This window comes from Lissotriton helveticus, chromosome 2_1, assembly GCF_964261635.1.
Source record: "Lissotriton helveticus chromosome 2_1, aLisHel1.1, whole genome shotgun sequence".
Lineage (NCBI taxonomy): Eukaryota > Metazoa > Chordata > Amphibia > Caudata > Salamandridae > Lissotriton > Lissotriton helveticus.
In genome coordinates this window covers 244,082,297-244,108,508 of record NC_136059.1, presented here as the reverse complement: position 1 = coordinate 244,108,508, position 26,212 = coordinate 244,082,297, and the positions used below count along the sequence as shown (strand labels likewise).

Here is a 26,212-nt window from a genome sequence, read left to right as displayed (position 1 = left end):
GATCTGATTAAATGCGATACCAAACTTTGGGCCCCACTTTTGACAAATGTTTTTAATAATCTTAAACTTTCATCAGCGCAGAGTTCCTGGACCACATCTACTGTCGTTCCAACTTTCAAGAAGGGGAACTGGTCTTTGCCAAGCTGCTATCATCCAATCTCATGGATTGATACTGTGGTAAAAATTCTAAGAAAAGTCCTATACAATAGAATCAAGAAGCAGGACACAGACAATGAAATCCTTGTCTGTATAGCTTCCGAAATCGCATAGGCATCCTAGATCAATGCCTGATTTTAATTTGATCTTAGACAAATATACAATAACAAAGCAAAATCCTTTATATCTTGCCTTCATGGGCTTGTCCATGGTATTTGATTGTGTCAGTCGGTCTAAGTTGTCGCAACTTTTACTGTCAATGGGGATGGACGAGGAACTTGTTTATTTCTTAGTTTCTTTGCATTAGAATATGAAGGGCAGGATAATATTCGGACAAAATGATAATGTTTCTAAAGAAATTGACATTGGTCTTGCGTTGCAGCAAGGGTGTGTGCTTGCTGCTTTATTGGTTATTATATATGTAAATAAGCTTAGCCCTCACTTAATCTCGTGCACACCTGACATCCTCGAGGTAAATGGTGCTCCCCTCCAGTACTGTTCTATGCCGACTATTCCGTGCTAATAGCTCACACCTCAAAAGCATGCGTCTGCTGGGTTACTCATTTGTGCAATTTATTTCCACCCTTGATTTACAGACTAAGGACCAGATTTAGATCTTACCGGATGGGTTACTCCATCACAACGGTGACGGATATCCTGCATTATATCCTATGGGATTTATATTTCGGCGGACAGGATATTCAGCACCGTTGTGATAGAGTAACCCGTCCGGCCAGATCTAAATCAGGCCCTAACTTTTCTAAATCATTTAGTATGATGTATATCATCATTTAGTATGATGAATGCTGTTTACATTTCCTCTTCAGGGCAGATACAATTAAGTATGTACTTTGCATTTCATTGGATTTCCAGAGAAATCTCAAATCTAGCATATGCCCCTGCAATGATAAGCCTTGGCAATCAGTGATACATTTGACCTTTTTTTGTGGTTTTTATAAAAGATTTAATAAACTGTTTTTAATTTCTTTTATGACCTCCAGAAATTTTAAGCAATGTACTCAAGGTGTTCACTTTTTAAAACAATTTTCTGATGGTGAGACCTGTTTTTATGTCAGCTCTTTTCTGCGAGCCGCCTTTCGATCAGGTAGTACCATTTGCCCTGAACAACTGTTTTAACCGCTTTGCTCTGATTGATCTATATATACATACATATATGTGTGTGTATATATATATATATATATATATATATATATATATATATATATATATGTATATATATATATATATATCAATGTATGTATTTTATCATTATATTGTATTTTTCTTATGAGATTCCTATAAAGTTAATTGAAATTGTACTGAAGTAACTATATAAGCAGCGCTCTTTTTCTGTCTTTTCTATGTACTATTATGACTGCTCTGGCAACCGAATAAAGTTATTTGGATTCTAAACTGTGGCATGTCTGGGACATTCAGTCTATGATCCCAATGTTTCAGGCCTGATCCTGTATCCAGGTGTGGTTGGCTCTGAGGCTTCTTGGCTGGTTAGCCTTATGCATCCTCCTTGTCAACTATGCCAGGTGACATGTGAAAGCTCTACAATAGAACTTAGTCCCAGTGAACCCAGCACCAATGCCACGTTTTTGGGACTGTCCAGGTCTTAAGAGAGTTGACCCACATTCTGCAGTAGGGGCTGGCTGATCACACTTTGTCCTATGGCAGTGACCTGTCCCTTTCACACTCAGAGCTGATGGTGGTGGCATACACAGCACTTCGGGTTGGGGGACATGGAGATCAGAAGCCTCTGGTCTCCAGTGAAGGGACAGCTACACATCAGTCTTTTGTAACTACAAGCTCTTCTTCCAGCCCTGAAGGCTTTCCTAACATTAGTGGAAGGTAGTTCAGTTTTTTACCGACAACATGTTTGCCATGTGGTACTGCAACAAGCAGGGTGGCATCGGGCCATGCACCTCTGGAGGTGGCTGGAGCACCAGAACCTCTTCCTTGCTGACAGTCATTTAGGAAGTTCCCTAAATGCCAGAGTTGAAGAATTAAGCTGATGCTGTCTGGTGGATTACGAGTGACGTGTATTTCCTGAGGTGGTCTAGGTCATCTTTGACAAGTGGGTAGAGCCCTTGCTAGATCTTTTTTCCACAGTTGGGAATGCAGATTTTCCACAATTTTGCACGTTAGAGTTTCCACAGGGACACTCGTTAGGAGACACATTCCCACTGGAATGGAATGAGGGACTCCTGTAGGCGTTTCCAACACTACTTCCCTTGCCCCAAGTTCTGAAGAAAATCAAGAACGACCAGGCTTAAGCCATCTTGGTGGCCTCAGATTGTATGAGGACAATATGGTATAAAGAACCCTTGACTATGTGCTTCTGTGCTCTGAACAACCTACCACTTAGGGGGGATCTTCTGTCACATTAGCAGGGCATCCACATGAATCTCCACAACTTATATCTCCATGCGTGGGGATGGAGATGTGCAATTGATTTCATAGATGTGCTGCCTAAAGTGGTGGATCCTCGCCACCAGTTACTTTCCATGAAACCCATCTACACTGGGCACTGGGACAAGTTCATAACCTGGTGTGGTGCCCAAGTCACTGACCTTTTACAGGCAAAGCTGCCAGATGTCCTTATGTCTGTTTTGTCCTTAGACCAGTAAGACTTTGCAATGGACACTGTAAAAGGTTATTCATTGACCCATTTGGCCTTTTTGCCAGACCGCTGCCCTTGTTTAGACCACAGAGACATCATGTATGTTTACTATAGCATCTCGACTATGTTTAATTCCTGTCTTGGGTGGGTTTCTCAGCTTGGTTTTAATCAGCCACATGAGGTATCCACCTGACTTGCCTCCCTCAGTATGGGAATGTTCATCATAGTAGGTCTAATTAAGTAATAGCACTCTTTCCAGAAGTGTGGCATAGTCTTCCCTAGCTGTCACCAGTTCTGCTGTTGGGATTATTGATCACATTATGTTTCAAGTTGTATAATGTCTTGTGTCATATGTTCAGCTCCTGCTCCATAGTTTCCTGACATCCGCCACCACTCTAATATTGTCTCCCTGACAACTGCTTTAACGTTCCTCTAAATGCCATCAGTCTGACTTGTAGTTATGTACCAGTGAGTGGAGGGAATAATCTTTTGATCTAGGGTGTGCTTGTTTCCATACATCTTCTTGCCCCCAGTTCCCCAGCCAGGTTGCTAAACCACAAACGGTTTGCTTCATTGTTGTCCCAATTACATTGGGGCGTCACAAGTCCAAGTCTGTATACAACACACAGTTGCAGTCTCCTCCCAGAACCAATGCGGTTCCAGGCCATCAAGCTGCACATTGTGTTATGGTAGAAATGTAAATGTAATGTAAATGTAAATTGATACTTGTATAGCGCACTACTCACCCGCAAGGGTCTCAAGGCGCTTGTACAAATACTGCTGTGGAACCCATCCTGGCTTTCCCTGTGAGGTGTCCACTCCTGGGCACCCCCAAGGTGGAGGCTAGGCATCCTTTGCGTTGTGGGGGCCGTTGTGGAGATTAAGCAAGCTATTGCCCAGAGTTGCAAAGTGGGACTCCATGATTGGAATAGGCACCGAGGCGAGAATTATCAGGTCCGTGGAATTTTTGAGCCCAAGACACGGTCGACCACGACATCTTGGTCGACCGTGTCAGAGAGGCTGGCATCCAGGGCACTGCCCTGGATTGGGTGCGTTCTTTCCTGACCCACCGCCATCAGGCTGTCAGGCTGTCTCAGTTCTCTGCCTCTCAAGTCGAGCTGACCTGTGGTGTCCCTCAGGGCTCTTCCCTTTCCCCTCTTCTTTTTAATTTATATTTGGCCCCGCTAATTCGCTCCCTTCGCCGTTTCAATGTCTCCGCGTTTAATTACGCGGACGACATTCAATTGGTCTTCACCATTGACTCCGGGACCGAATCCATCTCTACTTTCCAAAATACCCTCTGTTTCATCAGCGATTGGATGGGTGCAAACCATCTGAAACTTAACCCCGACAAGACCGAGCTGGTGCTTGTCGGGGGACCCTCCAATCCAAGGCATCCCTCCTTTTGGCCGGTCAGCCTGGGCACCCCGCCTTGTCTTGTCAACTCAGCAAAAAGTCTGGGTGTTGTCATCAGCAACGATCTATCTATGACACCCCAGATTAGTGCCGTAGTCTCCTCCAGTCACTTCCAGCTCAGGAAGATACGCAAGATCTCTCGCCTACTTACCACCGATGCCCTTACTTTGGCCTTACTTGCGCTAGTCATGTCTAGGCTTGACTACGCAAATGTATTATATGTAGGCATCCCTGTATACCAACTAAGGAGACTCCAGTTGATTCAAAATCAGGCTGCCCGTCTGATATATCATCAGCCCAGAGATCAACATGTTCAACCGCTCTTAAAGGGTCTCCACTGGCTTCCGGTCTCTGCTCGTTGCAAATTCAAGCTGGGATGTATCATTTCCAAATCCCTCTCTGGTCATGGCCCCGCTTTCATTTCTTCTCTGCTTCATCACTATGTCCCCTCCCGTACCCTCCGGTCCTCCCATATGGCCCTTTTATCTGTCCCCAGATTTAAGCGGAAGAAACACGGTGGCCTTAGGTTCTCCTTCCTAGCCCCGTCCTTTTGGAATTCTTTACCTCTCCCGCTTAGGCTATCCTCCCCTTATTCCAGTTTCAGATCCTCCCTTAAAACTCACCTTTTCATTGAAGCGTACAATTAGCTGTTATCTATTGTTATGTTAGTTTTGTCTCTCCTTTTTGCTCTCTCCGAACAGCGCCAAGGAACCTAATGGTGTTAGTGCGCTCAACAAATTAATTTAACATAACATAACATAACAAGACCCGCCGAGGCGGGGAATTGAACCCTGGTCCTGGGCTAGACCTCTGCATCAGGGTCTGCCGCTCTAACCATTGAGCCACACTTCTCCACTCTAACCATTGAGCCACACTTCTCCACCTTCTTGACCATGTTGGGAGTATATGTGTGTGTATATATATCTATTTCCTAGGATAATATCTGTCCTGTGACTAGTTAGGGCAGCACTGTCCTCATGGTAAAGGTAAGGGAGAAATAAAAAAAAAAAATTCAGTTTGAAAACAAATATTAACAATATTCGTATGTTAAATAATAATGTATGCCCATTTTATATATTTACTTTGAAAGTAGAACACAATTAAAACATGCTACTGCACTATAACATTCATTTTGACTTAAAACTATGATTAATGGAACTATATCAAATGAAATTAAAATATATTTTCTGAAGTTTAGATTAAAAAATGAATTCCCACCTAAAGAATTGTTTTTATGTGCATTAATAATTATAAAAATTTATGGATGGAAGCATTTTAAATTAATTTAATATTTTTCATTAACTTTATTGGCACAATATTTTTTTAATTCAAAATTGGTTACTTATTTGTAATTCAATGATAAATATGTACTATTTTGTATATATTTTATACCATTAATTGATATTTATTTGTATTTTTAACTTTTTAAACTCAATTTATTTAAGATACAATATTTCCTATATTCTAAATCCCTACTTACATTATTTGCTCTGGGAGAGTGTTGCAGTACCAGTGGTTGGCTATGTGTAGTTCTGGACTTACTACTCTGAGCTTGCAGGCCAGGTCACCCCCTACTGCCGAAGAGCACCACCTGTGTGTGCTCGACCCGCTGCTGCCGCCCCTTGCGTGTGTTCGAGTCTTCGGTGCCCCAGATCACCGCTGTACACTGGTTTGCCTTAATTTGCCTTTTAAACTTGTCTTTTGTATTGAGCTTGCCCTTATCTTGTATTTTCTGACTGGTATACTTTGTCCACTTGCTCCGTTTTTCCCACTGTTGCCCAGTTCGCTCCCCCATGCCCCCTTTCTGTGCCTTCTGTTTCCCGCTTTTCCCACACCTGCCCCCTGCGGCCACGTCCCTCGCCGCCCCAATACGCCTCCCAGCTGCTCCTCCCTCCCTCCCCGCCTTAAATGGCAGGGCGCGCCAAAGGCAAGTCCGTCTGCGCCCGTCCGCGCCTGGACTGCGCCTAGTGCCAGACCCCCTAGACCCTGCGCACGCCATGACGCCAGACTCCGGTACGACGCTGACACCCTCCACGCTCTCAACACCAACCGATTCCACTGCTGCTTCCAGGCTGCCCCGAATAGGACCCACGGGCCCTTCTCCTGCCACACCTGCCACTTCACCTGCGACAGAACCACCAAACCTCCCAGGACCGGACCCAACAACAACCTTCGCTGCATACTCCTCAAAAACCCGCTCCATCTGCAAACACGCTGTCGAGCTCTGGGACCTGCTCGACACCTCCGACCCAGACGTTGCCTTCATGACCGAGACCTGGTGGAACGACTCTGCGGCACAAGACATCGCCATAGCCATCCCGGACGGCTACAAGATTTCCCACAGAGACCGCACCAACGGAATTAGAGGAGGAATAGCCATCGTCCACAAGTCCACCCTCCAGGTCCACACCCTCGCAGACGACTCCCTCAACTCCGCCAAACACCTTCACTTCAGAATCCAACCGACCCCAACACCACCGTCAGAGGAACATTCGTCTACAGACCCCCTGGACCCTGGGCCCTCTTCAGCGAGTCCATCGCCGACCTCGCCAGCACCCACGCACCCACCCCCATGGAAGGTTCAAGTCCTCGGGGACTTGAACTTCCACCCCGAGAACAACAACGACACCAACTCCACCACCGTGATCGCCAACCTCGACCTCCGACAACTCGTCACTGAACCGACCCACGCCGCCGGCCACACACTCTACCCTTCCTTCTCCACAAGCCCCCACATCGCCTTCAACCACATCACCAAACTCCACTGGACTGACCACAGCTGCATTCACTTCACCTCCAAGAAACCAACCAACACCACCCACCCAACAGCTGCCCCGCCGCTGCTGGAGCAAAGTCACTGAAGACCAGCTGACCTCCACGCTCGCCCATAACCCGCCAACCGACCCACCGACACAGATGCCGCCGCGTGAAACTTCAGACAGTGGATCGACGACTGCGCCAACACCGTTGCCCCGCTCAAGAAAGCCACCTGGTTCACCGAATAACTCCAGACCTCCAAACGTACATGCCGGAAGGTGGAGAAGTGGCTCACGACCGCACACCAAACAGCCACGCAGCCCACAAGGACGCCACCTGCAGACATCACCACTTCATCAGATCAGCTAAGAGATCTTTCCTCAAAACCTGCCTGGACAACAACGCACACAACAGCAAAGAGCTTTAGTGAAGGAATTCTCCAACCCCAGCGCCAACACCAACTACATCCCGCCCTCACAAGATCTGTGCGACTCACTGGCCACCTTCTTTCATCGCAAGATCACCGACATCCATGACAGCTTCAACACATCACCCACCCCGATAGCAACAGACCCCACCCCGACCCTCACCGGCACCAACCAGCTGATCTCCTGGACCCACGTCAACGACGACAAGACACGCAAGGTCATGAACTCCATCCACTCAGGATCTCTTTCAGACCCCTGCCCACACCACGTTTTCAACAAAGCTGATGCAACCATCGCACCCCAACTATGGAAGATTATCAACATCTCCTTCGACACAGCGATATTCTAGGAAAGCTGGAAGCACGCCGAAATCAACGCCCTCCTCAAGAAGCCCAAGGCAGACCCCAAAGACCTCAAGAACTTCCGGCCGATCTTCCCGGTGAGGGTCATCGAGAAAATCGCCAACATACAGCTGACCCGCCACCTCGAGGACAACAACATCCTAGACCCTTCCCAGTACGGATTCAGACGAAACCACAGCACCGAGACAGCCCTCATCGCCGCCACAGACGACATCAGGCGCCAACTAGACAACGGCGAAACTTCAGCCCTCATCCTCCTGGACCTGTCAGCCGCCTTCGACATGGTCTGCCACCGCACACTAAGAACACGCCTCCAAGAAGCCGGAATCCAGAAGAAGGCCCTGGACTGGACCATGTCCTTCCTCTCCGACAGAACCCAGCGAGTCCGCCTTGCACCCTTCCGATCCGAAGCCATTCACATCATCTGCGCAGTACCCCAGGGCTCATCCCGCAGCCCGACCCTGTTCAATGTCTACATGGCCCCCCTCACACAAGTGGCCCGCCAGCACGACATGAACATCATCTCCTACGCCGACAACACCCAGCTCATCCTCTCCCTGACCAAGGACCCACACACCGCCAAAACCAACCTCCACGGGGGAATGATGGCCGTCGCCGACTGGATGAGGAAAAGCCGCCTGAAGCTGAACTCGGACAAGACGGAAGTCCTCATCCTCTGCCCCACCCCCTCTGCGTGGGACGACTCCTGGTGGCCGACCGCACTGGGAACAACTCCAACACCTACGGACCACGCAAGCAACCTAGGATTCATCCTCGACTCCTCCCTCTCCATGTCAAAGCAGGTCAACACCATCTCCTCCTCTTGCTACAACACCATCCGCATGCTTCGCAGGATCTACAAGTGGATCCCGACCGAAACCAGAAGAACGGTTGGCCAAGCCCTCGTCAGTAGCAGGCTGAACTACGGCAACGCACTCTACACATGAATCCCGGCCAAACACCTGCGACGACTACAACGCATCCAAAACGCCTCCGCCCGACTGGTCCTCAACGTCCCCCGCCGCAGCCACATCACCTCCCACCTAAAAGACCTGCACTGGCTCCCCATCACCAAGAGGATCACCTTCAAGCTCCTCACCCACGCACACAAAGCACTCCACAACATCGGACCGGCCTACCTGAACAACAGACTCAACTTCTACACCCCCGTCCGCCAGCTCCGCTCCACCAGCCTCGCCCTTGCCACCGCCCCGCGCATCCGACGAACAGCCGGCGGCGGCAGATCCATCTCCTTTGTAGCCACCAAGACCTGGAACACCCTCCCCACCCATCTGCGGCAGACCCAAGACCTACTAACCTTCAGGCGGCTCCTCAAGACCTGGCTCTTCGAGCAGTAGCGGCCCCCCCCAGCGCCTTGAGACCCTCGCGGGTAAGTAGTGCGCTTTACAAGTTCACTGATTGATTGAATACCAAAGTAGTAAACTTTTTAAGAAGTGTAAACTTTCACAAAAGTGTAAATTGCTTTTAAAATAGGATCTGACGGTCCTATTTTATCAACCTTTGTATTATATACTGGGGTGATTCAATGTTGTGTATTCTTTATATTTGCAGAGATTATTAAACTGTAGTATTTTTAGTACCGGATGAAACAAATGTAATGGGATTATTGGTTGTAGAAGAAGAGAGCAACAAAATAATTAATATCTTTTTATGTATTGTACCCCATTTCTCATGTTTAGAGTTGGACATTCAGAAGCGTCACATGGTGCTAAGCAGTTTATTCATTGAGATTCTAATGATGCTAAACAATGCTGGCATCACAACTGCAGAGTCTCTAAGGGCCAGCTTGAGCACCTGGATTGGCAGAAAAGTGAGTGGCCTGCAAGTGCTGCCTCTTTTAACAGCAGCATGCCAGAGTCTGGCATCCGTCAGGCACATGGCAGAGACTACAGAAGCATGCATCATGGCCTACTTCAAAGACGGTAAGAGACTTTCTGGTATAGCTTGTAGGAAAGCATTTAGCAGGCATTGTTCTACAATGAGACAAGAGAGGTTATTGTGGGTCTGGCCTACAGCAGCTTTACTTTCTGAACACCCACATGAAGTAAAAATCAAAACAAACAAACAAGCATTGAAAAGCCAATAGACTTCACCCATTCATAACATGCACAATCCATAGACCCTTGCTAAAATACTTACAAGCTATGAAGTATTTAACCCTGAAGAATATAGTCTCTCCCTTACTATACTAAACATATGCATTACCAACCAAGAATGTAAACTACTCACTCACACACACACACCTCATGGAAGAACATACAATGGACATACATCAAAATACACACTATAAAGCATCTCTAAAAATTTGCACACATCACAACAGGAACAGGAAAGAAACACTACACACCGTATGTTTATAATAAAATGTACTACTAACATCATCATAATGAGTTGTAAAGTGCACTTGTCATGGTCACCAGAGAATAAGAAATCCACACACATGACATCACAAAATATTATATCCTTATCATGACTTAGTATAAATGGAGAAAATCTTCACTAAAGAACGTACATGACATGTATCACAATATCATTTATACAGCGTTTGTCTTTAACAAAGCTTAAATTCTATCAAAAGGGAGGGGTCGCCTGTGCTTTCTTCATCCCCAAAGGATTTAGGTGGTGGGTATCAGGGTCCCTGGATCCTCATCCATTTGTACCACCAGTGGCATGCTTCATCATAGGATACTCACCCTCTACACCTATACTTCTTATTAACCATGAGTAAGTGTAAGATTATTCCCCCCACCCCACCACTGAGCATAATTGCTTAAGAAAGACATTACTTGAATACTAACCACACAAGTTGTGAGCAGGACTTCAAACGGCAACATTTTAAAAATGCTTCACATTGGATATACATGGATCCATCTAAAGGCTCAGTGACTGCATTTCACAGATGTTTGTCTTAGTAAAATGTCCACCGTTGGCAACGTGAGTTGTGCTGTTACTAGGTGCTCTGTCTGTAAAATCATCTTCCTCAGTGGTACAGCAGTAACAGAAATGTGAGAGATTTTGCTGCTATAAACTGTGTGTAGTGCCAGCGAATTAAGGCACAATTTGGATGCTACCAATAAAGAATCAGTGTTTACTGTGCTCTCCCAGCAGCTCAATTTGGTATCATTATGCGGCTATGTTGGTCTCAATTATAATTGTGCAAAACTCCCATGTGGAAGCATCTGGCCAGAGTTTCACGATTTTGAAACTCCTTCTAAGCCCAAAGCTGTGATAAGGCCACAAGAAGCCCAGCGTGCACAAGACAGCAGCCGGAATATAACTTAAAGTAACATTTCTTATATAACACAGATGTAGCTTTCACGAAAACCTTTTTAACTTTTAACCATAACTCTAATTTATTTTCCAAGACATAAATGTACAGGACACACAGTGCTCAAAATAATACCTTTTAAAATATTAAGAATGACAATGTAGAATTGATAAATTGGTCAGTCATATTTATCACAGTGTGATGTTATTGTTGGACCAAAAGGTTCTTCTAGCCCTGGCCATGGCAAGTGCAACTATCTTTGAAACTTGAATTTCTAGTAAAGGTTTACAATTTCACCAAATAAAATGACTCTGGGCTGATTACATCATGTATATGTGATTCTGTTCCCTGGTATGCCAATATTAGGAGAATTGAGATATAAGTGAAACACTTCACGTAAGTTACCAAATATATAGACTTAAAACCAATAGTTTGCATAGGAAGCTCATGACTTATTCAATGACTGCATGTATGATTCGCCCAGCGAATCTCTGCAGCTGCTATCAAGGTCCATCCTTTACAGTTTCCTGGAGTCTGCGGGGAGCGAGAGTTTTCAGTGTACACTCAGCAGAGCATCTGCATCCCGCTGTGCTGCTGCCCCTGGCCTTCTCCTTTCCTTTGACGTCCTGCTCTTCAGATGGAGTCGCTTGAAATTAAAGTTACAAGTTTCTGTGGGGGATCCGTTTTTTTTCACTGCGTGATAGGTGCTGGGTGTGTATAGGTGCATCCAAATCATTAAATATAGCTGGTGGCTGCACACCAGAGACCACGGGGGCAGTGTGCAGCTATTGATTTAATTACACTGCTTAAGCAGCCCTGTCGGAAAAGCGTGAAGCTACCACAGGGGCAGGATGTTCGAAGAAATACTTTCTTTCATGAGATATTTGATGTATGTTTGGTAACCTTGGCTTTGAGAGTGCATCTGGCTCAACTGAGGGAGCAGCTTATATCAGCTTGTTGTGTCTGGTGCAAAAATATTTATTGATTTTTCCAGTCACGCTTGTAACTTCGTAATTTTGAGTTTAATGTTGAATTGAAAAGTACAGTTCTTCCATGTAGCCGGTCACATAATGCAGTCAATTAAAGGTAAAAGCCGTTGCTTAGAACCTTGAGTTCGGAAAACCTTACCAATATCTTTAAAGTTAACCACAAGGTAGGGGGGAGCCGCTCGGCATGTCTGTTATTTCTTTAAGTTTGAAAAGCTTTATTAAATTGAATAAAACAATGTAAAACATCAGTACAACGGCATAAAAAAAGAGCAGCAAGAAACACAATAGTTATGGATAATACTGTGCCATCAGAACAAGAAAAGCCCCAAGGGGGACAACACTATACATATGAAAGAATGCTTTTATAACTTTTCAGTTTGTGGGGAGAAGAGAGAGAAAGAGAAGGAAAGAAGAAGAAAAAAAGGGGGGGAAGGGAAAGGGAACAGCAGTGAAAAATAAATGATAAACAGAGTAAAGATGTACAAAAGAATAAAAGTATATAAAAATTGTAATAACAGTAATACTAATAAAAACAATAACAAGTGATCATGAGGCACATTTAGATAAATAGTCTGTTAAAGGGGACCAAAGTAAATCACGTTTAATCAACATCGGAATAGAAGAAGCACATGCACGATCTAATCTGTGATGATGGCAGAGTAAATTCCACCAAATTCCAAATTCCATCTTTCCAGTTAGTTGTTATGATTTGAAAAGCAACAGCAATACAGAGATCAATAAATTTACGAATATGAAGCGGGACATCCCAAGCAGGGGCCAAACCACCCAGAAATACAGAAGAAAGAAGAAAAGGAACATTAGTGGACAAAATCTTGTTAAGTGTACACCAAATGTGGGACCACATAAGGTGGACCTTAGGGCAAAGAAAGAACATGTGAACCAAATCACCAGAAGTGCATGAACAAGACCAACACTTCTTAGCATCTAACAATTTAAATTTGAATAAGTCACAGGGAGTATAAAATAATCTATTATAAAAAAAAGTAAAGGGTTTGTGTGGTGCTAGCGGACCGGGAGGTGGAATGAAGTTTGGACCAAATAGAGTCTCATGTAGGTGAGGGAAAAGTTTGATTAAGGTCCGATTCCCAGAGAAGTTCGAGGTTAGTTTTAGGCCTATCAGAAAGTGGGGGGGGAAGTAATTTATAAATAGCAGAGGCCTTAAGGGGAGCCTGGATGTTTGGTGGAGAGGCAAGAAGGGGGGGTGAAGAGGGAGAAGGGATGTGTTGCAAGATAATAGTGGATAGTTTAGGTAGAAGTTCGTGAAAGTGTGCACAGTATTTGTTGGAGATACCAAAGGAGTCACGAAGTGCTGAAAAAGGTAATAAGGAATTGTTAGAAATGAGTTGTCTATAAGTGAGAATTCCTTTATCGATCCATTCCTTCCAAAAGAGCGCCCGATTACGTAGTTTAAGAGATTTATTATACCAGAGTGGGGTATTCAAATGAAGAGTAGATGGGACAGAGAAGGAGCGGAAAAGGGCAAGTGTTAAAGCTTTGGAGTGTTTAAAAATAGGTGAAAGCAGCTTAGGAGGTGGTTGAGTGAGATTGGAGGCAAGAAGAAAGGAGAAGGGGTGAAGTTAAGCCAATTCCAGAGAGCTCCAAGCCGTAGTAGGAGGAGATGAGGTTTCGAGAAGGAAAGGCCAAATTTGCTTGAGAGAAAAAGCAGAGTGAAAGCGTGAGATGTTGGGGAAGTTAACACCACCAAGATGTTTAGGTTGTTGAAGACGGAGAAGAGAGACTCTGGCCTTACGCTTATTCCACAGGAATTTGGAAAAAAAGACTATTGATAGACTTAAAAAAGAAATGGGGGAGAGAGATAGGAAGCATGGAAAGACAGAAGTTCTCGATAGGTAGGAGCATCATTTTAATAGTAGAAAGACGACCCCACCAGGAAAGAAAAAGAGGGGACCAACGCTCTATAAGAGAAGAGAGCTTTTTAAGTATATCGGAATGATTAAGTCTGATAGTTTCTCTAATGGTGTTAGCATATAAGACACCAAGGCATTTAATAGAGCCAGAATTCCATTGGAAACCGGAGCCCTGGAACATGTGAGGAAGACAACATTTATTGAGGGGAAGGACTTCTGTTTTATCGATGTTTAATTTATAACCAGAAACTGAGGAGTAATCATGTAGTAAAGAAAAGAAAGCAGGGAGAGCAGTAGCAGGGTTAGAAATATAAAGCAGAATATCGTCGGCGTAAGCAGTAAACTTAATCTCCACATCTTTATAAAGAAAGCCAGAATAGGAAGGGGATTGACGAATTTTCTCAAGGAAAGGTTCGACAGCCAAAATGAAGAGGAGGGGGGAGAGTGGACAGCCTTGTCTGGTACCTCTATGAAGGGGAAAATAATCAGATTGCATACCATTAATCCATATAGAAGTAGAAGGAGCAGAATAAAGCAAATGAACTAATTTAAGAAAAGTGGGACTGAAACCGTGCCAGCGCAGGGCACCAAACATAAAATCCCAATGGACACGGTCAAATGCCTTCTCGGCATCTAGAGTAATGGCCGCCAAAGGACCATCCATTTTAGCAGAGAGATGAATGATATTAAGAAGGGTCCTAGAATTGTCTGTAATGGATCTACCCTTAACAAATCCGGATTGATGAATGTTGACCAAATCGGGGATGATGGAATTAATCCGTAGAGCCAGAAGTTTCGCATATAATTTACAATCAGTATTAATGAGAGAGATGGGTCGATAGTTCTTACACAGGGAAGGGTCCTAATCTTTTTTGGGGAGAAGAACAAGCATAGCTTGCGTGAAAGAGCCTTTGGATTCACCAGAGGAGAGAAATTGATTAATTAGCTGGAGCAAGTGAGGAACCAGGACAGATTGAAATTGTAGAAAGAAACGCACAGTAAAGCCGTCAGGGCCAGGTGTCTTATCTTTGGGGAGAAGAGAGAGGGCAGCAAGAATTTCTTTTTCTGAAATCGGGGCATCAAGAGAAGGGAAATCCACCAAAGGAGTAGGAGGTTTAGGGACAGAATTAAAGAAAGAATCTAATTGCCCTACTGAAGGGGAAGACTCAGGGGTATAAAGAGAAGAATAAAATTGAACAAAGCAATCCAGAATTTTGGCATCAGAAGTTTGGGGCGAGCCTTGTGAATCTGTAATCGAGACAATTTTAGATTTCTGTTTTTTAATTTTAAGGTAATTTGCCAGAGCCCTACCCGCTTTATTACGACCACCATACATCTTTGCATTAAATTGAAGAAGCTGTTTGGAGGCCGATTCCCAAGAATGTTTATTAAATTGCATTTTAGCAGTAATGAGAGAGGATAAAGAATCCGGAGAATTAGAAGTGTAATAAAGATGCTCAAGTTCTTTGATGCGTTTTAGATAGGAAGAAGCCTGGGAAAGCGCTTTCTTTTTTTTACGTGACACAAAATCAATAATAGAACCCCGAGCAGTGGCCTTAAAAGCATCCCAGAGAAAATGAAAGTCAGAGGAAGAGCGAGAGTTAGTAGTGAAAAAGTCATCCATGAAGTGAGTGAAATGTTCAATAAACGTGGGATCAAGTAAAAGCGAGTTATTAAAGCGCCATCTGCGGGCCTGAGGCAAGGGAGAGGGGTAATCCATATCTAAAATAACCGGGACATGATCTGAGATGACGATAGAGCCTATTTCTGAGTTGGTCATAAATTGGAAGGCATGGTGGGAGAGAAAAATATAATCAATACGGGAGAGGGAATTATGCACAGGAGAAAAAAAGGAAAATTCCAGAGAGTTACGGTGGGACAACCGCCATGAATCTATAAGGCCTCTGGAGGAGATGGATCTATGGAAGGACTTTTGCATTTTATTGGGAATGTAAGGAGCTTGTGATTTGCGGTCCAAAAAGGGGTCCATCAATTGATTACAATCCCCCCCCAACAATCAAATCTTCATTAGCATTAGAAGAGAGAAGGGAGGAGAAATCATTCCAAAAGGAGGAATCAATGCCATTCGGACCATAGACATTACAAAGAGAGAGATGAACATTATTAACTTTACAATCAAGGAGCAACCATCTACCATTAGTACCAACAGTTTCATTTAGAATTTGAACAGACAATGCTCTATGAAATAAAATAACAACACCATTCTTGTGATTAGTAGCAGGAGAGCAGAAAACATCCCCAATCCATTGTTTACGTAACAACGATAACTCCTGTGTAGAAAGATGTGTTTCTTGTAAAAAGGCAATTTGACATTTTAAACGAGCAAGATGAGATAAAACACGTTGTTTCTTGATAGGGTTGCGAAGACCCTTAACATTCCAGGAAATTAGTCGAAAACCTTTCATAGGAGGAGATTAAGGGAAAAGGAAAAAGAGAGAGTAATACAGGTAAGAAGAGGGAATATATAGAGAGATTGGCAAGGAGAGATGAAGACAAGCCAAATATAATAAAGAGAGGAACGATGGAAATATAAAAGAAACCCAAGTAGAGAGAGCGGAAGAAAAAAAGGGGCAATGCCAACATGAGAAGGTACAATGAGACGAAGTGAAGAGATAGAAACGGAGGAGAAAAAGAAGAAGTGATTAATAACGCAGTGCCAAAAGGAAGGTGGAAAGAAGTAACTCACAACTAACATGATGAAATAGAAAAAAGAGCAGAATAGACTCCAAACAGAAAAGGAGAGAGATATCAAAGAAAGACGATACAATACCAGCAGAAGGAGGTACAGAGGGGGAATGAGAGAAAATTAGAAAAAGGGATTAGAGGGACTAGTACCATTGCAACGGAGAAGAGGAAAGAAGAGTAATAGGGAAAGGGCGAGTGAAGTAAACCAAAAAGGAGAAGGAAGGAAAGGAAAGGGAAGTGAGTAAGAAGGAAGAAGGGAGCCAAAAGCTACCCTAGAGAAGACAGCAAGAAGAAAGATGGCGAGGAGAACCAAAAAGGCTCCAGCCATACAGAACACGTAACAAAAAGGACAATGAAGTGAGAGCGGGAGCAGCAAGAAAAGACGACCGCACAAGAAGAAAAACATAAAGGTCGAGAACACAGTCCGAGGAACCAGAAGAAGAGAAGACTAGGAAAAGAAAAGAAATACAAAGAGAACCAAGGACCGAGCACGACATAAGAACAAATGAAGGAGACTTACCGAACAAGTATGCAGGGAATCAGCGTACTGGGATGACGGAAACGAACAATGACACAATACAATGGAGAGGAGGGCAAACGGAACAACAGGAAACGGACCTAAGGAACGATAAAAACCAAAGAGTGAGGTAATACGAAAGGAGACAACAAGTCAACACATGGTAGACAATAAAATAAACACAGAGGCAGAGACATTGTAAGTTAAGAGCCGCTTTGCTCCATGGAGTCGTCTCTGTGGGAATGGATGAACCTGCGGAGATCAGCCGGATCCTCGAAGCTGTAAGACCGATCCTTGTATGTAACCTTGAAAAAACCAAGGATGAATTAGACCATATCTAGCGTTCATGGAACGGAGCGTAGGCCGCAGGTCCAGAAATTCTTTTCGACGCGTTGCAGTCGGTTTGGAGACATCCTGAGAAAAAAATAGTTTGTGGCCTGACCATAACAGTTGCTTGTGTTGTTTGGCTGAGTGGAGAATAGTCATGAGGTCAGAATAGAGAAGAAAATAAGCAATAATGCCTCTAGGTATTGAAGATGAGGAGGAGTTTTTAGGACCCAGACGGTGTGCTCGTTGAATATTGACATCCACATGTTTAGGCATACCAACAATTGGTAAGACTGGAGTCTTCAAAAAAAGGATGATGTCAGACCCTTCAGAATTCTCCGGAACACCATAAATACGTAGGTTGTTGCGTCTATTTCGATTTTCCAAATCTTCAGACGTTTTCTTGAGGACCTGAACCTCCTTAGTGAGAGTGACCAGTTTGGCGGCAATATCTTGGGCGTCATTGATTTTTTGCTCAACATCAGTAACCCTTTTGTCAAGATTAGACCACTTGTCATCCAGCCTTTGCAGAGTAGCAGTTGTGTCTGCAATAAAAGGGCGAATTAAGCGAAGTTCTTCCATAAGGTCCTCAAGAGTGACAGGAGGCGGAGACTTGGAAGGAGATGGTGGGTCCTTTTTGAGGCGTTTGCCCACAGGTGTAGGGTCCTTACGTGAGGTGGAAGCAGCATTGGAAGCTTTTGTAGTATGTCCTTGCTCCATATTGGCAAAGCCAAAAAAAAGAGAAAGATTAAAGGCGTAAGGTAAAGTATGAGCAGCATACCGTGGGATGAGGGCTGCAAAATACCAAAAGGAGCAACGAAATGCTGAAAGAATGCACCAACTGGAGTCTGCAGAGCACAAAAAGAAAGTTGAAATGGGCCCAGGAGAGGCAAAACCGCAACAGAACAATGACAAGGCAAATGTTGAGGTAAATAGTAGAGGCCAAGGTCCGACGACAAAGGGAAAGCCAAGAAAAGTCACCAAATGCCACAAAATAGTTCAAATGCCCTTAAAAACCATTGGAATAGTAAAAAAACAAGGCCATTGGGCGATATTCCTGAAGTGGGAACATTCTGGGTGGTTGAGAAGCAAAAATATTAAAAAACGATAAAAAAGAAAAAACAAAATGGCGGCCGTTTCCGAGGTAATTGCATTTTCGCAAAAAAAAATGCCCAAAACAGTCAGAAAGCGTGCAGAAACATACCCAGGTGTTGGGGGGCAGTTCCGACGCTGGAAACGGCAGTTTCCGCCGAGAAACGCCTTCTGAAAACGGAGCCTTCGCAGCAGAAGCGCCGCCGAAATCGCGGAGCTCAGGGGGGAGCGGCCATCTTGATCGCCGCGGCGCGCGCCCTCCATGTCTGTTATTTCTGATATTTATTTCCCTGGTCTTCATTACTTGATGTCACTCATAATTGTTGAAATGTCACTCATAATTACACAGAAATTTTTAAACTGTCACACATAGCAATCTGAAACCTTGGTAGCTATGGAGTGCTGAGCTTCAATGATTACTCAGGCGTAGTGGAGAGCGGAGCAGTTGAGGTGCGCTCATAGCAGGGGGAAGTTGGACCACGATTGGAGAGGAGCGGCCTACGAGTGGGGCAAATAACTGCAACATCAAGCAGAAAAGTGAGGTCTGACGTCTGGCAGAAGTAAATTAGAGAGAAGGACCGGTACCCAGTCATACTGAGACACACTCCTGTGATACAGAAACCGGTTTTGGGAGAACTCAGGACTACTGTGGTCGAATAGCCTGTTGCTCAGGGAAGAAGACTTGGATAGACTCGCAGTACCAGGTACCCCGGAACGCAGGTGATCATTTACATACCAGACTGGGAGGAGTGCTATATACAGGACTGGGTCTCTCACCGGTGCGGCGGCTTGACCGTATGCCGTGATCAGAAGAGGCCCACGTATAGCTGTGGTCAGGCAACGAGCGGGGGAAGGCGAAGGGGCCTGTGACCTGGTGAGTTGGCTTTGGAGGATAGACCCCAGCATAGAGGCCAGGCTCCTCTGGCGTCAGACCCCGGTAAGATGGGGAAACCACGGGGAAAACAAACCAAAACTGCTCCCGTGCACGAGGGAGACCCCCCGATCGGATGAGAAGTAGTCCTGTACCTCAACTGCGACCAGACCCCATCCAGCAGCAGCTGACACAAATATTTGAAGCCATCTGGTATACAAAAGCCACTCTCCTCCAGGACATAAGCACAGTGTCGGTAGGCCCGGGCCTTCTCCGAGCAGAACCCCAAAAACTCAGTGAAGGAAGTGGAAACTGGCCTCGAGGAACTGGCACCCGAACACAAAGCCCTCTCCCAGTGAGTAGCGGAGCTTACAGGCAAGGTCCAGATTTTGGAAAGATAGGCAGGAGACGGAGAGGGTCGTAGCCGCCGCAATAACATAAGAATTCTTGGTCTGCCGGAAGAAATCGTGAAAGGAGATATGGTGGCATATCTAGAACTGTGGCTTCATGATGTGGTGGCCCCGGGAGAGCTGACGCAGTATTCAAGTTGGAGAGGGCACACCGGGTGCCAGCCCGCCCAGTGGCACCGGGCCGCCCCTGAGACTAGAGGTAGCCAGGCTGCTGCATTACAAAGACAGAGACATTCTTCTGCATAAGGCCCGCATAAAGGCCCCTTTGTGGTTGATAACACTAATGTATCTATGTTCCCAGATTATACGTTGGAAGTCCAACGGAAGAGGGCCTCCTACATTGATGTCAAGAAGGCACTTAGGGAAGAGGGCGTCCAGTATTCGCTCATGTTTCTGGCCATGCTCCCCATAGTGATGGACGGTAAGACCCACTTCTGTGAGAACCCCCAAATGGCCTGGGACTGGATCGAGACCTACTGTACGGAGAGGCTGAGACAGGCACCAAAACCCCAGCGGAAGGCGAGGGACAGGAGATCCGGGAAGCGTTCCCAGAGGCAGTCAGTACGAGTGAGAGTGGCAGCGCTGCAGGCGGTGTTGGAGATCGCCAAGGGATGGGCCTCCCCGTTGGAACAGGGTTCGAGATCCACGAAGGGGACTGAGGGCTCTGACTCATCTGGTAAGGCTAGCTTGGAGCTTCCGGTGGTAACCCCCCCACACGGCAGACAATATCATATAGCAGGGAAGGCCAACATAAGCTACAATGGGACTGGGCCGGTGCGGCAGACCCCACAGTAATAACCACAGGGGTCTGAACTGTTGCAGTTCTGATAGACTTGATACGCCAGCACAGCTGCTACGCCCCTGGAGGCCTTCACTACGTATGGTTTTAGCATTCAGTGCTTTGTAGTTTTGCTAAAGTGAAGTTTGGGCAGATGGCTGTTGCCTGTATGCCCTAGGGCCGGGTAGTTGTTTTATGTTTGGGATTGTTACAGCTGCTCAGTCTTGTTTTTAATCGTGTGGGAGTGCTTCATTGACGGATCCTGCTGGGTTGTGGGGGCAGGAGCTTCTGGGAGGGATGGAACGGCGGACTGTATAGAGAACGCAATGGTGCCACAAGATGTGAAACTACTTACCTGGAACATTAGAATAATGGGCTCGATGTCTAATTTATAATTACATGAAACGACGGGGAGTGCAAATCGTGTTATTGCAAGAAACCCATTTGACTATGGTGGAGGTTGAAAAACTTAGAAGGCAATGGAGAGGGCAAATTTTTGCCACCGGCTTCTCTGCGTTCTCCTGGGGGTGTTAATATGGATTAGTCCTCGGGTTCCCTTTGAAACAACTCGCAGCCTAATAGAAATATAGGGGGTAGGTATGTGCTAGTTGCTGGGAGATTATTAGGTCAGGAGATGACAATTTGCTGACAATTTGCTGTTGTTACGCTCCCAATCACGACTAGTTGTCTTATATGACCTCCCTCTCTGCGCATATAGCGAGCATAGCGGCAGGACAGCTGGTGGTGGGAGGAGATTTCAATTGTGTGGCAGATATCCAATTAGATCGTTCCCACCTTCCTTTGGCAGGTGCGCAAACGCATAAGACATTGGCAGGGCTGCGGGAGTGGTGGCACACTGGGACCTGCATGACATCTGGTGTATACAACATGGTGGGACTCCGGAGTATTCATACTATTCACACTTACACCATCTCCACACGAGAATATATATATTTTTTTTGCAGAGTTTTATATAGCGCGAACTAGAACCGAACCGAATCAGTTATCAGAGCGCTTTACATAGCACCAGTTACGTTACATGAGGACACACTTTCATTTTAGGCACGGGGAGATTAAGTGATTTGCCCAGAATCACAGGGGTTTTTTGGCGTCATTACCGAGACTCGAACCCAGATCCCCAGGTCCGAGGTCGAGCGCCTTAGCCGTTAGGCCAACCCCTCTCCCCTAGAGAATTGATGCATTCTGGTGTTCACCGGTTATTGGCTCTCTCACCCACTCCACTGAATACTTGGGCCGCACATATTTGGACCACAGCCCCCTGTTGTTGACTTATAGCCCACTGTGGCGTAGGCCCCCTATACCTGCATGGAGACTCTGCCCTGGAGCACTGAAGGATGTACCCTTTGCGGAATCGTTGAGCACTGCGGTAAACACATACTTCGCTGAAATTGCAGATACCGCCTCTTTGGTGATTGTGGAATGGAAAGCTTTTAAAGCAGTGGTACGGGGACATTATATGGGGCAAACTATTGGGATACAACGGGAGCTCCATAGAGAACTTACGGGAATGAGGGGGAACTGCGGATCTTAGATAACTTGCACGGGCTGGGAACACAGGCGCGTGAGCAGCTACTGGCCAAGCGAAAGCAATGTGACGAAGTTTTAGAGAGGCTCCAATCACATGCATATAGAACATACCTGGATAGGGTACAGAGCGAGGAGGGCAAAGCTGGTCGATTACTAGCTTGGATCATTAAGCCTGAATCACGGGGTTCTCCGATCACCCAGATCAAAATTGCGGAAGATACGACTGAGTATGATCCGGATAAGATAAATAGTGCCTTCCAGACATATTATGAACAACTATACACAGCGCCGCCGGGATCCTCAATATAGGAGATCGCTGCCTTCTTGGCCCCTTTAGCCCTGAAGGTGGTTGAAGAAGAAGCCATTGCAGGCGATTACCCTTCAGCAGGTCAGGGTGCCATGACATTGCTGGCTGGAGGCAAAACACCGGGCCCTGATGGCCTGCCTGCAGAGTTTTATGCAAAATATAGATCTGCACTGGCCCCTTGCTTAGTAACCCTGTATAACGAGGCCCTCCGCCTGGGACAATTGCCACCCTCCACACGCTCCGCAACGGTGATACCACTTCCCAAGACCGAGAGACTGGAGGCTGGGGTGAAAGTTTATAGACCGTTGTCTATGCTTAACACCAATTTTAAGATACTTAGTAAACTACTAGCGCTTAAACTAGTTCCACACATGAAAAATTTGATTCATTCCGATCAAAACGAGTTTGTTCCCTCTCGGAACACATTGTGTCATTTGCGCTGGTTGTATTCAGTATTATACCACTCTGAGGCAAAGAATTTGACGTGGGAAGCACTTCTTTCAGTAGATCTGGAGAAAGCATTTGATACGGTCAGTTGGGAGTACCTCGAAGGGGATATGTGGAAAATGGGGTTGGGAGAGGGCTGGCAGAAATGGGTCCAATTACTGTACACAGCTCCAATGGCAAGGGTCAAGACGAGTGGCACTATCTCCCTAGAATCTGCGGTTTCCCGTAGGACTCACCAGGGATGTCCCCTTTACCTGCTGTTGTTTGCTCTGGGGGTGTCGGACCACTGGCTGAACTTTTACGTGAAGGGGGGAAGGGCTAGGGATACAGTTGAATGGGAGGACATATATAATTTCCCTATATGCTGATGATCTGTTGATCTATCTGAATGATGCTTGCACTAGACCTGGAGACCTCCCAGATGAACATAACTGGGCTTCAACTTCCTTTCGGTATTTGTGTATCCAGATTTTTCATTCTTTGGCCGATATGAGAGAGGGTAACTTGGGAAGGACAATCCGCTCCATGCGTTCTAGCTTGGTCTTCTGGAACATTCTGCGACTGCCGTTGATGGCCAGAGTTTCTCCGACCAAGATGATCATGCTGCCTCGTTTATTATATTTTTTTGTTAACTTACTGGTGATGATGCCTGCGGGCAGGTTTAGGCTGCTAGATGCCCTGGTGCGGGACCTGGTCTGGGCAGATGGGAGGCAAGGAGTTACGTTGTGGACCTTACAGCGTCCAATGGGAGAGGGAGGTTTGGAAGTACCAGACTTCAAATTTTATCAACTGGCTGCGCAATTACAGTGGGTGGCGCAATGGTTGGAGGGGGTGAACCAAGAGGGAACATACTTAGTGGAGCCTGGACAAAACCCGCGGTGTTTGAACCCGACCATGAAAGTGCCTTATACATCGACACTGCAAACTACATCCTTGCAGTGTTGGAGACGATGTATGATGAGGCTGGGCCCGAGGTACACACCGCTGCTGCCATTAATAGGGCTTCCCTACGGAGAACCCCAGGCGATCCTAAGAGCAGACCAGCTGCGGGTCTGGACCGGGGATTTATACGACTGGGGACTGCTTTTAAGACAACTCCTTGCTCCCTTTTGCAGACCTGTGGGAGAGCTATGGACTTTCTGCTAGCCAGTTTCTCTTGTACGAAACAATGGTGAGGACATTTGAGCTGCTGTGGGGTGCAGGAAGGGAGTAGCCGACTAAGCATGTGGTTCTCAATTCCTTGATATCTTTGGGTACAGCCGAGCATCAAATAAAATGGTTTTATGCATCGCTTTTGGAAGCATCCCTAACCCCGATGTTAGATCTTCGGGGGAAATGGGAGAGGTCACTTTAATAAAACATTTACGGATGAAGAGTGGCGTCGTGTTATGAAATCACCCAAAAAATCTCTTGCACTACCCACCTTAAATATTTACAGTTTAACTATGTCTACATGACATGTATGACTCCACACAGCTTTCAGGCTGCCTTTGGAGGGGAACCCAGAGAATGTCCACGATGTAAGCAATTGGACGCAGATTTCCTCCATATGACATGGAACTGTCCGACTGTGCAGAGATTCTGGGAGGCAGTGATGCCTTAAGTCGACGGCACCTTGGGTATACCTACTGGGGCTATATCCCATATCACCTAAACGCAAGGTGGGAAGCCGATTTACGTATCTGTCCCTGGCCCTAGCAAAAAGACGAATTGCAATAACATGGGAAGCGGCTCTGGGACCACAAATTGGGGTTTGGACTCAGGAGGTAACTAGATGGGCGGCAGCGGAGGGCAGAGCTTTGCACAGGGAAGAACTGAATGGTCTGCGCAGGTGTCCCATAACAGAGGCGTGGAGGGAAGTCTTATTCAATTGGGAACACCCAAGCAGCTCTAATAGTGAAGAGGAGGGAGATGGGTCTAGCCCGACTGGATTTGATCGACGGGCCTAACTGTATGTTGCCCCTTTCTTTTGGGGATCCCCCCATGGTTCCTACCTCCCTCCCTCTTCCCGATATTGGTATGGGTGGATGGTGGGTTCTGGGAAGCACCCGGCACCGCTGAAGAGTAGATTGCCCCACGTCCCCCCGAGAATTTAAGGGAGCACTGACCTCGAGTATTGATAGAAATAATTATAGAGGCACCCACATGCACAGACTGACACTGGTTTCATTGTTTAAGTTTAGTTGTTTATTAGGTAATGACAAGCATTATAGGATATTATAAGTGAATAAAACAGGATGTGACACTAATATTAAGGACCTGATAGGCCCCAAGAATGGAAGAATGAAGAATATAAGATGCAAATGGGCTTGATGTGGAAGAAGATGTTGTACACTTATGATGCACGTTAGATCGTAGTTAAAGCTGAAGGGATTTGATTGACTGGTATATATTTATTACTGCCATTGTATAATATAAAATGTTGCCTAAATTGTGCCTATCACCCAAATGTGTAGAAAATACTTGAAAGATGTTCGACAGTTAATGCATACTGACTTATTTTAAGTGATTATAAGAGTATATGATTATTAATGCCAATAAACATGTTTAAAAAAAAAAGAAAGGTAAAGCAACAATTTAAGTTCGAAGTTGAGGGAACAGGTTGGGTAACCTAAGCAGGTCACATCATTCAGAGTTTTTACCTGGTGGTGGTTGCTTCCCATCTTTTAAGATCGAGATTGGGGTGCATGGAATTTGGTTCAGCTGTTTAGGTGTGCTGGTCCGGAGCCATGGAGGGCCTTGTGTGCGTAGGTGAGTATGTTGAAGGTGATTCTCGCCTCGACGGGGAGCCAGTGGAGTGTGCGCAGGTGCTGGGAGATGTCGCAGTGTTTTGGCAGGTTGAGGGCCAGTCTTGCGGCGGAGTTCTGGATGGTGGCATAGTTGACAAGGAGGATGCAGGAGGCTAAGAGGTCAAGAAGCTTCAGAGCTTCTCAAACTGAGAGACAGTACAGAGGTTAAAATACCTGTATCACAGCCTGAATGTCCTGTACCATTGAGGTAGGGGTAAACTGGCTATCCTCAACCTCTGAAGGTGAGAAGCGACCTCTACCATCACTTGTGTGAACGCCACCTCTGAAGGTGAGAAGCGACCTCTACCATCACTTGTGTGAACGCCACCTACCCTCCGGCACCCTATGGGCCCTCTCTACACAGATATGTAGGGCACCACATCAGCAGGAAGGTAGGTGTTCACAATGTCATTGATAAATCTTTCTCCTTGGCATGTAGGAGCTGTGTGGTGGTCTTCATTCAGCGCACCTCATCTGAAAGGGTTTTAATGGAGGCCTCATGGTC

General features: G+C 45.8%; 1 protein-coding gene across 1 annotated transcript in view; it reads left to right on the top strand.

Annotated features, from left to right (window-relative positions):
* The window catches only part of EPG5 (ectopic P-granules 5 autophagy tethering factor), a 582,198-nt gene that overhangs the window by 500,580 nt on the left and 55,406 nt on the right, over positions 1–26,212 (top strand). Inside the window, exon 40 of the mRNA XM_078674745.1 lies at positions 9,449–9,691. Coding sequence (XP_078530871.1) covers positions 9,449–9,691 — 243 coding nt within the window. The remainder of the gene's footprint in view (positions 1–9,448; positions 9,692–26,212) is intronic.